Genomic DNA, 15,510 nt, shown 5'->3' on the forward strand with positions numbered 1-15,510 from the left:
TTCCCACAAGTGAAAATAGTATTTTTTGTATCTACTCTGTCAATCCTTTGATCATCTTAAACGCCCTGATTATATCACCTTATCTTTTGTACTTAAGGGAATATTAGCCTAATCTATACAACTGTATACATCTATACATGGGTTGTAATCTAACCCATGTAGCCCCAGAATCATTCTGGTGAATCTGCACTGCACCTATTCCAAGACCTGTATTTCCTTTTTTAGATGTGGTGTCCTGATCTAAGCACAGTGCTTCAGAAGATGTCTAAGAGAGCTTGATATAACTTTCAGTGGTTAGCACTGCTGCCTCATACTGCCAGGGACTGGGTTCAATTCCGGCCTCGGGTCACTGTCTGTGTGGAGTTTGCACATTCTCCCCATGTCTGCGTGGGTTTCCTCCGGGTGCTCCGGTTTCCTCCCACAGTCCAAAGATGTGCGGTTTAGGTTGATTGGCCATGCTAAATTGACCCTAGTATCAGGGGGATTAGACGGGTAAATATGTGGAGTTATGGGAATAGGGCTTGGGTGGGATTGTGGTCGGTGTAGACTCAATGGGCCAAATGGCCTCCTCCTGCACTGTAGGGATTCTATAATTCACCCCTTGGTATTACCTTAAAATGAAGAGTACTATACCGCTCGATTTTTAAAAGTACTTTCTTGACCGAATCACTTGTTTTTAGTGATTTCTGTATGTAAACTCATAAATCTCTTTGCTCCTCCACAGTTCCTAGTTTCTCATTCTTTAAAAAATATCCTGATCTATCTTTCTTGAATCAATGGTAAATGCCTTGGCACTTCCCCACACTGAACTCCCATTTACAATAATTTTGCCCATTCATTTAATTACTCAATATTCATTTGCAACTTCCTCCTCCTATCTACACTACTTTCTGTGCAAACCAACTTAGACCTAGCTTACTTGAATCTCTGAGTTGAAGTTCTAAAAGAGGACAAAGTTATTTCTTCTGTAGAGTGCCTTGTGAAAACTTGTATCTGGAAAACTGAGAAATGTGATCTCTATGAGATATGCTCCAAACAGTGAGAAAGCTCTAAATTGCATGAATATATTTCTAGAATGCATTATAGTGGAAACATTGAAGATTCATTAAAGGGAAATTTGCTTGTGGGTATATTTATTCATTAAAGACACACAAATGTAAAATGAAAAAAGTATGATGTTGAAGAACATCACACCATTAAATCTTAATTCAAGATTTGGATGTCCCAGTTTGATTGAATGCTGTCACAAAAGTAGCTGTCACAAAGAGTATGATAGATAAAACAAACTGAAAAAAATGCTAACGCTGTCATACATGAATTTAGCTTCTGGGTACAAAACTGATCCTCCAATGAATAATAGATCAAAGCCATCAAACTTGACAGGAGTTGGCAAACAGTGTAAAGCCGTTTTCTTTTATTTTAAATGTTGATGTTCTAAACATAAGTCTATATTCTAGAGAGGCGGTAGATATAATGTGCCACTAACCAAATAAACCTAAAATGAATAATTTCCCTATTTATTTTGAACCCTCCACTAAGCTTTTGTTTTTAAATAATGTACCTTTAATTGCTACGTGTGTTTGAGGAATGGTTTCTTACAAAGGAAAAGTCAGGAAAATGGAGTGACATATGTACATTGACATGCATGTTACAGAGTACTTATTTTAACCATGCTTCTGGATTTTCATTATTGGGTTGCACCTCATTCCAAAATGATCAAAAACACGCTAATATTTCAGATATGGGTGGAATTTTCCAAAAAATGGTAAAGTGTCAGGTTCTGACTGGAAATTGGCGTGGTTCTCTCCAGAAACAGCCAGGTTTTCTCATCAGATCTTCTGACACATGTCAAAAGAAAACTAGGAAACGAGGTTTGTTTCGTCATTCTGTCAGGGCAGGGCCTGATGAAGCTGGCCTTGCCAGCTCCACAGAGATCAGGGCGCCCTTTTTAAAGGGTATTTTGATCTCAAAGTAAAGTTAAAGGTGGGGATGATGGGAGCATTCCAGGGGGCTGGAAGTTACGATGTTGAGCTGTATAATCATATTTAAATTAATTTAAATTCATGGGGAGGGTGTGAACTGCCACTCTAAATCCTGTTATAGCCCTCTTGTGAGATTTAGCAGTCATAACGGGATTTGATTCCGCGGCAAATGGACCTGCATAATCGCAATCTATTGCTGCGATTCTCCGAATTGGGACTAAGTGCCCATACCAGTGGGAGTATTTCGTGCTGGCACTGGCAGCGTTTGTCAGGTGGGATTCACCCACCTGACGGATGCAAAATCATGCATCCCGTGAAATCTGCCGGGCAGTCCCGCTGTTACCTGATCGGGGCGCTGTTTTTAAAGGACACCCCGATCTCTGCGCTTGGAGGCAAGTACAAAAACAGTAATGATGTTTTCCAGTGACCAAGGGAGCACCACCAACCTCTTCCCAAGGGGGATATCCTCCCCCCCCCCACCCACAAATTATTGGTCATCCCCCCCCCCCCCCCCCCCCCCCCAATACCACGCTGGCATGAGGGTGACCAGACTCCTCCACAGCCCTCCACTTATCCTCCCCTTCCTCACTCAGTTCCCTATTCACCCCCCTTTCCACTCAGGCCCACCTTCAGGCCACGTGCATTGGCAATGCCAACAGTGCACTGCCCCCGGCACTCTGATACTGATACCCTGGCCTGGCAGCTTGGGCCCAAGGGTGGGGATCAGGAGGTACATCCAGTGGTCAGTTGTCCCTCTGCTGCTGTCAGGCAGCAGAGAAAGGTCCCCCAACGGTCCTGGGGGTTGGGTGGACTCAGGCATGGGGGCAAGGGGTTGACCTTGCCACACTCCCTCTGGATGGGGGTCTTGTGGCTGGACTGCGCCTTCTAGCCCTGGCAGACCTGATAATTCCCCCAGGCATGGTGATTTCAGGCAGCTTTCTGATCAACATCTTCATCCTGCCTGTCAGCTGTGAAAATTGTGAAGGGGCTTGTTCACTTTAATCTCCATGCCCCTTGATCACCTGGTAGACTTTTAAATCAGTACAACATTCCATTCTGCAGCAGGATTTCCCTTTCTCCCTGTCAGAAGCTGCAAGAAGTTCTCTGACACAAAGGAGATATCAATTTCACATAGGGTGAGGAGGGGAACGTGTTCCATTCTGCACAGCTGTGCTCCCAGCCCCAGTGTTTTCACACAACTTTGATTTTGAGTTTCTGAGCTTTTCTAGCAAGCTGAAATCTTTGAAACCCTCTCTACTCCATTAGAAACATTTGACTTCTGTCAACTTCAAAGTTCAGTGTTTTGAAATAGTCTTCAATTGACAGCTTAATGGATTTCTACTCCGCCTCCAGTCATCCATGTTTATTTACATTTCCCTTAATGCATGAATACATCACCGGTACCACCATTGTTCCTAACTGCAATGTTTACGTAGACTCTAAGCCTGATTGACAGCCGTGGTTTCTTCAAAGGGTCAGCAAAGGAGGAAGTTAAACCAGGATGTCAGTGCAGGGGCAGTGTACTGTTAACACTGTCAAGGTGCGTGACCTGAGAGGGAGGTTCTGAGGGAGGAGGTGGGCTGTGGGGGTGGAGGGGAGGTTGCCTCTTTTTTTGAGAGGTTGGTGGTGCTCCCTTGGACCCTCGGAGCCCAACATTCTTTGGGGGGTGGGGGTGGACGTGGAGAGGTGGGGGAGGAGGAGAGAGAGGAGGGAGATGGGGTGGCGGTGGAGAGGAGGAAGGCGACCCCTATAGTCCCCAACACCAGGCACGGTGCTGATCTGACTCGGTGACATAGGTGGGTCCTTTAGTGCTGTCCATAATGAACAGCTTGGCATGGAGATGGAGGCAGGAACTGGCCTGGAAGTGGTGTACAGTGCATCAGGATCAACACACCACTATGGTGGAAAGTTGTTGTACTCGCCCTGAAGTTTTTAGCGAACTGAGGGCCACCTTGTGCACACTATGCATTTAGCAATCGTGTTTGATGCTGATGTAAATTCCCACTGGCGTAACACACTTGATTGAAATGTCTGATAGACTGCCAGCAGGCGGTTCATATAATGAGCATTCATGAGATGCAAATTGTGTTTGTGCCACCTGCTGGTGGGAAGAGTGGCCCGCCATTAACCTGCCATTGGGAGAATTGCATGTGATTTTACACCGGCGGCTTTCTGACTTATTGGGCGGGTTTTTCCGGCTGCACTCTCCTCGAAACCAGAAAATCCCGCTTGAGGTCAACAGACCTTTCCATGGTCCGCTCCTCTCCCTCTATGATTCCCGTGGCGGGCAGAATGGGAAAATTTGCCCCTTTGGTTCCCATCAGAATCACCACCCACCACTGCCACGGGCTGGTGGGGAGAATTCTGCCCATTGTTTGTGTAATGTGCCTCTGTGAACTTAACTCAATAATCAGTGTTTGCTTACAGCATTTTTGGGTTCTCCAATTAATAGAAGGAAGACACCGAAGTGTAATTTTGATCCCTAATTAGTGTGAAAAGATTTGAAGGCATTGTGTGATGTTTGTCAGCTTGAAAATAAATGCTAATTTTGTCAACCTATTCGAACAATAATTAATTCTTGTGAATATAAATGTAACAACATTTAAAGGTTTTTTTAAACATGAAATTTGGATTCTCCACGTATATCCACACAAACATATATTGACAGGAGTTGATGAATCAGAGAATCTCTACAGTCCAGAAGGTGGCCATTCGGCCCATTGAGTCTGCACCAACTCTCCGAAAGAGCATCTTATCCAGACCCACACCCTGCTGTGACAGCTTTTACTGAACAAGCAGTGTGTGAGGCCTCTTGGAGATTTTCACTATTAACAGACGTATGGATAGAAGTCCTTAAGAAGATGGCCAACTTAAACTGAAAATCGGACACCATGCAAGTTTTGATACTTAATATTTTCAAAAATCTTATATAGAAGTTCTAAGTCTCCTGATCTCAAGAATGTTGATGGTTTGAAGGACTGGTAATTTATCATAAATCACGAGGGGGGAAAAAATCTGTGTTTTTCTTTAAAAAACAAAAAAAACTACGTGATTAGTTGAATAATAAACAGCACAGGATTGGCGATTGCCAGTCATGTCACTGAGCTAGTAATCCAGAGGCCCAGGCTAATGTTCTGGAGTCTGGGATCAAATCCCATCATGGTAGCTGGTGGAATTTAAATTTGATTAGTAAAGTCTGGAATTGAATACTAATCTCAGTACTGATGACTATGAAACTATCATCAATTGTCGCAACATCCCATCTGGTTCACTAACGTCCTTTAGGGAAGGAGATTTTCCATCCTTACCCGGTCAGGCCTACAGGTGACTCCAGATCCACAGCAATGTGGTTGACTCTTAACTGTCCCCTGAAATGGCGTAACAAGCCATTCAGTTCAAGGGCAATTGGGGATGGGCAACAAATGCTGACATTGTCAGCGTAGCCCAGATAACATGAAAGAATAAATTTTAACAGCAGTTGGTAATGATAGGGGAAAGAAATGTTGTAATTTGCGATCTATCTACATTACCTATAAAATAAATACTCTCATTCAGTTTTGAATTATTTTAATTTTTTGTAACTTTATGTGCATCGTTAGTATATTTACATCAGTGTCTACACTCGTTACACTTCCTTTTTGTGTCTGATGTGGAAGGAACACCATAAATATACAAACAACGCACTGTTGAGACTGATGTGTTAAAGTAAGCCTTTGTCTGAGAGTTGAGGAATGGTTTTGTAGGTAGGTTATTTCTAAAATAAGGGGAAGTACTATTGTGGAACATTGTAACATTTTGGCCTTTTTAAAGAAGAAAATGTGAAAGCAACATAAAAACACAAATAGGCTATTCAATTAGATTATGGCTGATCTGTACCATGACTCCATCTATCCGCCTTCATTCCCCTTAATACCATCTCCTAACAAAAAAAAATCATATCGATTTTAATTCAGAAATTTTCCAATTGCACTCACCTCAACAATCTTTTTGAGGGAGAAGAATTCCTAATTTCCTTTTTTTTTTCCCCGTCCAGCACAGACACGATGGACTGAATGGTCTCTTCTGTACAGTAACTTTTCTATGGTTCTAACACCCCTGAACAGAGAATCTCGAATTTTAAGTTTATATTCCCTTGTTCAGGACTCTTCAAACAGGGGAATACTTTTTTATTTGTCCTATCAAATCCTTTAATCATCTTAAACATCTCACTTATATCATCTCTTTAATCTTCTATATCATAGATCATAGAAACCCTACAGTGCAGAAGGAGGCCATTCGGCCCATCGAGTCTGCACCGACCACAATCCCACCCAGGCCCTACCCCCACATATTTTACCTGCTAATCCCTCTAACCTACGCATCTCTGGACTCTAAGGGGCAATTTTTAACCTGGCCAATCAACCTAACCCGCACATCTTTGGACTGTGGGAGGAAACCGGAGCACCCGGAGGAAACCCACGCAGACACGAGGAGAATGTACAAACTCCACACAGACAGTGACCCGAGCCGGGAATCGAACCTGGGACCCTGGAGCTGTGAAGCAGCAGTGCTAACCACTGTGCTACCGTACCAGCTTCTAGCTTTTCCTGATTTTAACTTGGGCCCCTAAATTCCTCTGCTTATCTACGGTTGCTCACTTCTCATCATTTAGAAATACCCTGTGCTATCTTGGGTCCAGTCGAACAACCTCACAGTTTATTGCATTGAGCCCCATCCAGTGTGGTTTTGACCATTTGTCTAATCTATCCATGTCCCTCTGCAACTTCCTGCTCCATCTACACTATTTGCTATGCTGTCATCAAACTTCGACATACAACTCTTTCTTCGTCCAAGACATTTAAATATATAATGAAAATTTGTGGCCCCAGGAGAGACCCTTGTTGGGGTCACATCCACTTATTCTGTCTCCTACTTCTTAAGTAGTTTTCTTTCCAAGTCAGTGGGTTGCCTCCAATTCCATGCAAGCTCATTCTTGTTGTGCCTGTTATGTGGAACCTTGTCAGATATATTCTGGATGTCTGCAAAAATAATATACTTTGATGCTTGCTTATCCAACACATTGGTAACCTCAAAAAACTCAATGAAGTTCATTAGATAAATCCATGCTGACCCTCTGATCTATTTATTTATTTATCAAAATGCACACTCACACTGGACATAATAACAGATTCTAGTAACAACCCAACAGTTGATATTGGAGTAAATAGTGGAGTGATGTTTAGCATAGTGAGTCAAGCAGTGTTGAAATATCTGCTGATGGGGAAGGAGAAGAGAATACGTTAAAAGCACAGAAGGAATAACATTACCCTGTTTTCCAAACGATTGTTTGAAAAACTGGAAGAATCCTTTTCCACACCAGGACCAACCTTTAGTTAGCCACCAATACTTTTCAGCCCATTTGTACATTGCACAGTTATATGAACCGTGCAATATAAATGCAGTCAGAAAATCCTTGATTAAAAATTGTGCGCAGTTGTTATTTTGGATCATGCATTTGCAATTGCTGTACATTCTATGCCTATAATTCAAATGACCAACTAGCATTTTGATTTTCGAATACAACTAGTGATTATTGGTAATCCAGTGCAAGCTGCAAATCAAATAATTTATTAAACAATGCAATCATAAATATGATTTATATAATAATAAAAACAGAAAATGCTGCATTACTCACCTGGTCAGGCAGTATATGTGGAGAGAGAAACAGTCACCGGAGACCTCCGACCTCATCTGTGCCTGGGATACCGCTATAGTGAATGGAGTTTTGGCTGAGCACCAAGTTCTTCATTCTTGCTGGCACCGGGGGTGGGGCAAATGAGATCAGAAAATCCTGCCCAGGGTTAACATTTCAGGTTGATGACATGTTAACCCTCTTTTTCACCCCTTAGATGCTGCCTGCCTGTTGAGTATTTCTGGCACGTTATGCTTTCATCCCAAATTTCAACTGCTGTATTTTGGGCGGCACAGTTGTTAGCACTGCTGCCTCACAGCTCCAGGGACCCGGGTTCAATTCTGGCCTTGGGTGGAGTTTGCACATTCTCCCCGTGTCTGCATGAGTTTCCTCCCGCCCTCCAAAAGTGTGCAGGTTTGGTGGATTGGCCATGCTAAATTGCCCTTAGATATGTATGTTAGATGGATTAGTCATGGTAAATGTGTGGAGTTACAGGGATAGGGTGGGGAAAGGGCCTGGGTAAGATACTCTGTCAGAGAGTTGGTGCAGACTCGATGGGCTGAATGGTCTCTTCTGCACTGTAGGGATTCTGCGATGATGATTTGCTTTTGTGTTAACTTGATTTCCATATTCTCAGTTATTATCAATGTCTGATATCCTTTTATACGGCCCTAAATTTTTCTTGTAACCTTCAACTCTAATCTATTGTTGGTGGCAGCCTTGGAACATTGTCACAGTTTTGTTCCGAGTCAGAAGGCCATGAATTTGAGTTGCACTCCAGGTCTTCAGATAATCTAGCTTTACACTTCAGTGCAGTTCTGGGAATGCACTGCCTTGTTAGAGGTACCAAGTTTCAGATTGTATATGAAATTCCATTTGCCCCTTCAGGTGGATGGGAAAGTTAAAATCTTACCATTGAAAGAAGAGTTGCAGAGTTTTTCTGGTGTCCTGGCCAATATTTATGCTTCAATTATCAGCACCAAAAACAGATTAATCAAGCACAAATTAATCATCAATTTGGTTGCTTTATTTGCGTATCAAACCACAGTGATTACATTTCAAATGTAATCCATTTGGCTGAAAAGCACTTTAAGATGTCCTGAAAATGTGAAAGGTGCAAAGCTAGAAGTTACTTATGCATTATTTACGTACTTTTCAATCTCTCTTGCTCTCCTGAAGACTTCAATTCTTGCCAGAGTTCCATAGCATCTATAGCCCTCCAGCACCTGCTAAAGTGACTGTGGGGCTGTACAGTGAATAGAGGTGAGGGAGGATTACAGCAGAACTAAATCCCTTCGCGTGTACTGCAGAGATTGCTGGCTTGTGATCAGGAACAAGAGCAGCGACTGATTTTCCTTTTAACTTTCAGAACAGTAATTGTTGAACCAGTATATTCACTTCAGCTTGAATGTAGTGAAAATAGAGACAGATGTCAGTATGGTACTGGATCCAATTGGTATGGTTCCAACTTGCGTAGAGAGAATTGAGATCAGTAATCATCCTGCAATATGATGCACTCTTTGAAATAATCCTATTGTTGAAATTACTGGCAGCCTCCTGCAAAAAGGTAGGGGTGGGTACTCTATATTTTGCGCACCCAGCTAATAATTTGTGCTTATCTAGTTGAATAGGTACAGTAGCTGTCTGAGGTTTACAGCTGCCACAAATGTTTTTTATGATCAATTTTTCTGTTATCCTTTAATAGTTTCCATTTTTGTTTCAAATCAGTTTTTTAAAGGCCTTCTGCAACTGAAGATATTATAGACTTAATTTTTGATTTTATTAAGTAAAATTAATCCTTTGAGTACTAGATTTAATTCTAAAACTTGCACGCACTATATTAACTTCCAATCACCCGAGAGCTTTAAGAGCCAAATACTCTAGTATTTTTTTTTAAAAAGGAGAATACAGAAAATATTTTGTGTTGCCTAAGAAACCAGTGCAGCTAATTTAAGATTCTGGTTCTGAAACTAAAAACATTAACAATATACATGGTCTATTAAAATAGTTTAAATTAGTAAAATGTTAGTTTTCAAATAGGGTAAACAATATCTTAATGTCAGGTACAAAATGTTTCGAACAGAGCTGGGATAACAGACCTCTGCAGTACGTAAAGCAAAAAACCATGCTGCTTTTATGAATTGGTGTTTTATTTTAAATTGCCTAAATGCAATAAGTAATTCCTTTTAATATGGTGAGGCATTGGTAGTGAATGTAAATCTACCCTCCATCAGTGCAGGGATTGTATCCTGGAAACATTTAATTGGGTTTGGGTCACATATCTGAGCAGGCTACTGTCGTATTAGAATGCAAACGTAGTAATGACAGCTGTCTCCTCGCCATGTGGCATCTGCCATTACTTTGATGTACTGCAGGGATGGATTTTTGGGTCTTGGTTCCAAAAAAATTGGGAGAAGCATGGTTTTCAACAAAACAGCATGCTTGTGCTTCCATTTGACTGTAATAGCAAAGCTTGGTTCAGTGTTAAACCAGGGAGAATCTGCTCATGCAATTAACACCTTGAAAACTTATTTAACTCCTGATTTTAAGGAGTTTGCGCTGCAGTATTCATTCATTCTGTCTGGAGACACAGTTGGCTGTTTCTGTGGAATTTTTAATTAATCACTTAGGATGGATTGCAGCCATTATGGCTCAGCGGCACATTGTGCCTGTCCTTGGTTAACTTGTTACTTAGTAGTTGTGATTTTAAAGAACCCGCTCAGTATGTCACAACAATCTGGTTGTATTTTAGCTAGCTTAAATATCGATTTTTTTTTTTGGCGAGGGGACAGTGAATCTTTTTCTTCCTTCTAGGATGAATGAAAAAATAAAATGCTGTAGTTTCTTGAAAAAGGATTGCTAAAATTCCAGTTAAATTGCATTGTGTTTGTTGTCACCCATTCCCAGAATGTTTTGCAAGCATGAAGTGTTGCTTTTACAAAGCTAATTAAATGATGGTGCGAGCACTAATTTAAGATTTAATTTAAGGCATTTTGATGAAATGCAAATATAGTTTGCACTGGTGAAAGGCCTGTGCAACCTGACCCTATTGTTCTGATTCTGTTTGATATATTAACTAATAATTCTGAAATGCCACTCAAATTGGAATCTTTTAATTAGCTGTAATATTATAAAAGAAATGGTCTGCTTGCCAATAGGCAGTTTTCTCCCATTTATTAAAGCTATTGACACTACGGCAATTGTAAAATTCAGTGGAATGTTGTACATCTGTTTAAAATGGGAATTTAAAAAAATGCTAATTAACATTGCATTTGTGGTAGTATAAATTGCTTTGGATATAAAAGATCATGAACCATTTATTTTGGTTGAAATAGTGTGTGGGACAGCGTACAAGAATGCTAGCGTGGAATTGTAGGAATAGCAACATCTATTAATTTAGAATTGTTGAAGATTGCAAAAGTTGTTTCTTATTTAGTAGCTGTTAAAGAACACTTCAACAATTGCTTTATTGCTGCAACAGCCTTAAAGAAAAGCTAACTGATCAATTTATGTTAGATTTTAATTAACATACTTTGAAAGTGCTTCAACTAAGAATTAATGTACTGCGATCTTTCACTGCAGCAGAAAGTCTTAAATTTGATGCTTGTTTAAACCCATTGATAATGATTAACTTAAAATTCAGCTGTTATAAACATGCCTGCTTTGAAATCCTGCACCACTCTGGCCCCATTTTGCATTGAGCACATATGCTGGAGTGTAATTTGATACTGTGTGATATGACCTGAGTTTGGGGCGAAGGAGCAGTGCAAACATTAGATAGAATTCAGTTCATATCAATACAATCCAGATATAAGCAACGATACAAACCTAGTAAGGGTTAACCTGAGAAAAGCAAAACTAGTATTTAATATCATGGAATTAATACGACAGTTTTTAAAGAATTGCAGCTCTTATCCAAATTATCAATTAACAGCTGCAGAATGACTTGAACCTTGGTGAAAAAACCCTCGGGTCAAAATTTTGTTTAAATGTGATTGTCGCAGTTTTCTAATGGCTTTAAGAGCTGCATAATTTATGTAGTAATACTTCAATTCTTTGATGATCTTTCTTAAGTTTTAAGATTTGGTACTGTGTTTACATTTCATTTTGGACCTAATTTGTGAACTGTTTAAAAACTAATTAAACTTGTGGTCTTATTCTGTAAAACAGTAGTTCGTCGGCTATTTGCTTCTTGTATGATCTCTTTGTAGCCTGGTCTCCTCAAATAAAAAAATAATGAATTGTGGGTGGTTCAGTAATGCAGGGTTCATGATTCTGGTATAACTATAGCACATTTTAGTAACTGTATCCAGGAAGCTCTTTCAGAATCTTGTTCCCAATGCACATTTACTGTGTTTCCCAATTTTAAGGTAATATTTTGAAGTGGTTAAGAATTGCTCCTCAATTATATTGACGCATGAGACTTTTGTTCTTGTTACATGCCTTCAATCTGGGAAGTTGTTGAATTCAGTTATATTTTAAAAAATGCTTTAGTGCAATTTAAGGTGCAGCCAGAGACATTCTGAAAATACTAAATTGTTACAATTTATTTTAGGAGGAAAAATACTTTAGGAAGAAGTGAAGGAGCCAAAACATTGATCACATTTTGGCAATTGTTTACTGGATTTAAGTGGCAGGTCATATTTATGCCCACTTATCTGCTTCAGGGAACATTCTTGATAGCGGCAGTACAGAATCCACTGAATAACATAGTTTGCTTTGCAAATTAATGCAAATGGCTAGACCTGTCGAGAAACCCTTTACAGGGCAGTGTGCTTTGATTATGACTGAAGTTGCCATTTGGACATGGTGAAAGGAGCATGTTTGAACCATTGATTAGGGGCAGCAGTGAAAAAGTCAGGAAGGCCCCGTTAAGCTTGCAGTGCAGCAGGCGGATGTCAGTGTAGTTTGAGCACAGTGGGAGAATGACAGGGAGGATTAGTGTCAGCAAGAGGCTTTGCGGTAGCTGTGGAGATGGTCCCTAGGGTCACTCACCTCTGTGACTGCACTCTGCACTGACGGCTTAGTAATACAAACCCCATGATGCATGGTTGTTCATTACTAGGGTCAGAGATTATTATATATAAAGTATTTATATCTTCAGGGATTAATTTTTTAACATTCTATTGATGTTTCATGATGGATTCTTTTTTTAAAAAACTCTCTGCACATGATTTACCAAGCTTAAGTATGTTTTGTATGATATTCATTGTGAATATAGTTTGTTTGCAGTGGGCTTTTTTGTAAATATAGGCATTGTTTTGCTATTCTTTCTGCCATTTTTTGGTGGATTTAATTCATTGTGTAATTCATTCTGCCTGTTATTTTGGATATTATTACAGGCACCTGAGTGGACAGAAGAGGACCTCCGCCAGCTGACAAGAAGTATGGTTAAGTTCCCTGGGGGCACTCCTGGTCGATGGGAAAAGATTGCTCACGAATTGGGTCGATCAGTGGCAGATGTGAGTCACTTGGATTTGCATTGTATATTGAGTGACAAAACTGAACAAGACAGGCAGTGTAAGGGCAGCATACATAGGGTTAGACACTGTCTGAAAAAAAATGCCGTTCTTCTAGGACCTGGAAGTGAACCATTAACTAACTAAGCAAGAAGCAGATGTGGAGGAGTTCCAATCACCGAATCAACAGCTGTAATTGATCAGTTGTACAAGGATTCGAGTACTTGGCGGTTTGGGCTACCGTAACGTGATCACAGGAAGACAATACCACAGTGCAAAACTATGCAGTGAGCCCCCTTTGAGCTGTGACAGGATATTTTTTGCATTGGGTTAGGAAGGCGCTTTATATTTTTAAAGCATTCAAACAGAATGCTATAATAACAGATCTTGTCTGCAAGATTCAACAGATGTTTTTGATTGTGAATATTTAAAATTATTTTGTTAAAACCAAAGCACCGTTACCTACTGGTGAAACCATAAATTACAAATTCAATATCTGAAGCAGAGATGACATGAAAATCTAATCAGAATTATTTCGTTGTATGTTCTATTTTTTGGACTTAAAGTACTAGAAGCTAAAGTTCAAATTGATTCTGTTTGTTATTACAAAAGCTGGCCCCTTCAGTGCATTGAGATGAATTAAACGAGCATATTTGAAAGCTGGCAACTCAAGAATTACAGACTTCTGTATGCTTGATTGTTTCACACGTGTATTACTGAAAACTTGGTTGCTGTCTCTGAATGTGAGGATCCTCTCTTTGGACCTCCTTGGCTTTTTTAAATATAACTTGTATTTAATTGTTGAATCAATAGTTCTGTATTCCTGAATGTCGATCGTAAAACTTTAAAGATTATAGCACGTCTTGTGCAAAAGTAAAATTTGCTTACCTTCAAATTTTCCACATGTGCTATTTCATAGCTTTGTTGGTGAGATAGTAGCCGTTGCATAATCTTTGAAATTTGCTATCTGTAATTGGGTATGAGGCATTTGGATTGAGAAAAGGGGGTTGATTTGGTCATAAAAGAACCATTTGTTAAGCAGCTGTCACGTAAACATTTGTCAAATTACTTTTGTTTAATTTAATCCATTATAATTAATATTCATATTCATTTCAAAGTAACTTCTTCATAATTTTCATATTTTATAATTAGAACAGTGAATGCATTTCCCGCAGTATTACACTCAGTTGGAAAATATTCTGTTATAAGGATGGAACTGTTACTCCCTGCAGCATACAGTGCTGTTGCTCTTTTTAATAGTTTACATTTGAAAGATGCTACTTGTTCTTTGCTGAGTTCCTTATCTATTAAATTGTGTTTAAATTATGAGATTTAAACCAGTTAGCTGCAACAATTAAGCAGACTTCTGTGTGTCTGAATTGCTAAACACAAGGCAGTATAGGTGGATGAATTACCTCCGTTCCTGGTTTTGGCTTCAAAAGTAAAGATTGGGAGATTACTGCTTTATATTTTTCCTGTGCATGTATTCTTTGCAGTTTCAATAGCATGGTAGCACAGGGACACTATTAATGAGTGTTTTCTCCCTTCCTCTCCTGAGAGCATTGAGGTTTTGCTGGATCATGACTCTACAGGCACTGGTCACCCCAAATATCTTGACCAGCTGAAGGCATGATGGACCAATTAACTTGGCGATGCTTAAAAGGCCAGAATTAAATGAATGCCGGTATCTTGCAGGGTTGTTATGCAGGATAAGTTTATAGCGATATGGAGGAGCGAGGCCTTGGAGGGGTTTGTAAACCAGGAAACAAAATTTAAAGTGGGATTTTGCTTGACCAGGAGTCAATGTTGGTCAGTGACCTCAGGTAGTTGGTGAAAAATCAGAAGAAATTGGGACTAGTTTAGGGGTTAAAAAAGGGCGGCATGGACAAGTTGGGCTGAAGGGCCTGTTTCCATGCTGTAAACCTCTATGACTCTAAATAGGAGCAGGAGTAGACCGTTCAACCTATCAAACCTCTTCCACCATTCAATAAAATCGTGACTGATCTGATTGTGTCCTTAACTCCACTTTCCTGTTAGCCCCTAGCCCCTCACAACTCTTGACTCTCTTGTAGGTCAAAAATCTGTCTAATTTGACCTTGAATATGTACAATGACCCAGCATCCACTGCTCTCTGAGGAAAAGAATTCCAAAGACTATTGATCCTCTGAGAGAAGAAATATTTCTCATCTCTGTCTTAAATGGGAGACCCCATATTTTGAAACTGTGCCCCTAGCTCTAGATTCCCCCATCAGGAGAGACACCCTTTCCACATCAACCTTGTAAATCCCCCTCAGAATTTTAGGGTGCAATGAGATCACCTCTTCTGAACTCCAATGAGTATGAGGCCAACCTGCTCAACCTTTCTCATAAGACAACCCCTTCGTCCAGGAATCAGCCC

General features: G+C 40.2%; 1 protein-coding gene across 1 annotated transcript in view; it reads left to right on the forward strand.

Annotated features, from left to right (window-relative positions):
- The window catches only part of dnajc1 (DnaJ (Hsp40) homolog, subfamily C, member 1), a 221,331-nt gene that overhangs the window by 180,596 nt on the left and 25,225 nt on the right, over positions 1 to 15,510 (forward strand). Inside the window, exon 9 of the mRNA XM_078234513.1 lies at positions 12,996 to 13,115. Within this exon, the coding sequence (XP_078090639.1) occupies positions 12,996 to 13,115 (120 nt within the window). The remainder of the gene's footprint in view (positions 1 to 12,995; positions 13,116 to 15,510) is intronic.

Source organism: Mustelus asterias, chromosome 2 (genome assembly GCF_964213995.1).
Source record: "Mustelus asterias chromosome 2, sMusAst1.hap1.1, whole genome shotgun sequence".
NCBI classification, from domain to species: Eukaryota; Metazoa; Chordata; class Chondrichthyes; order Carcharhiniformes; family Triakidae; genus Mustelus; species Mustelus asterias.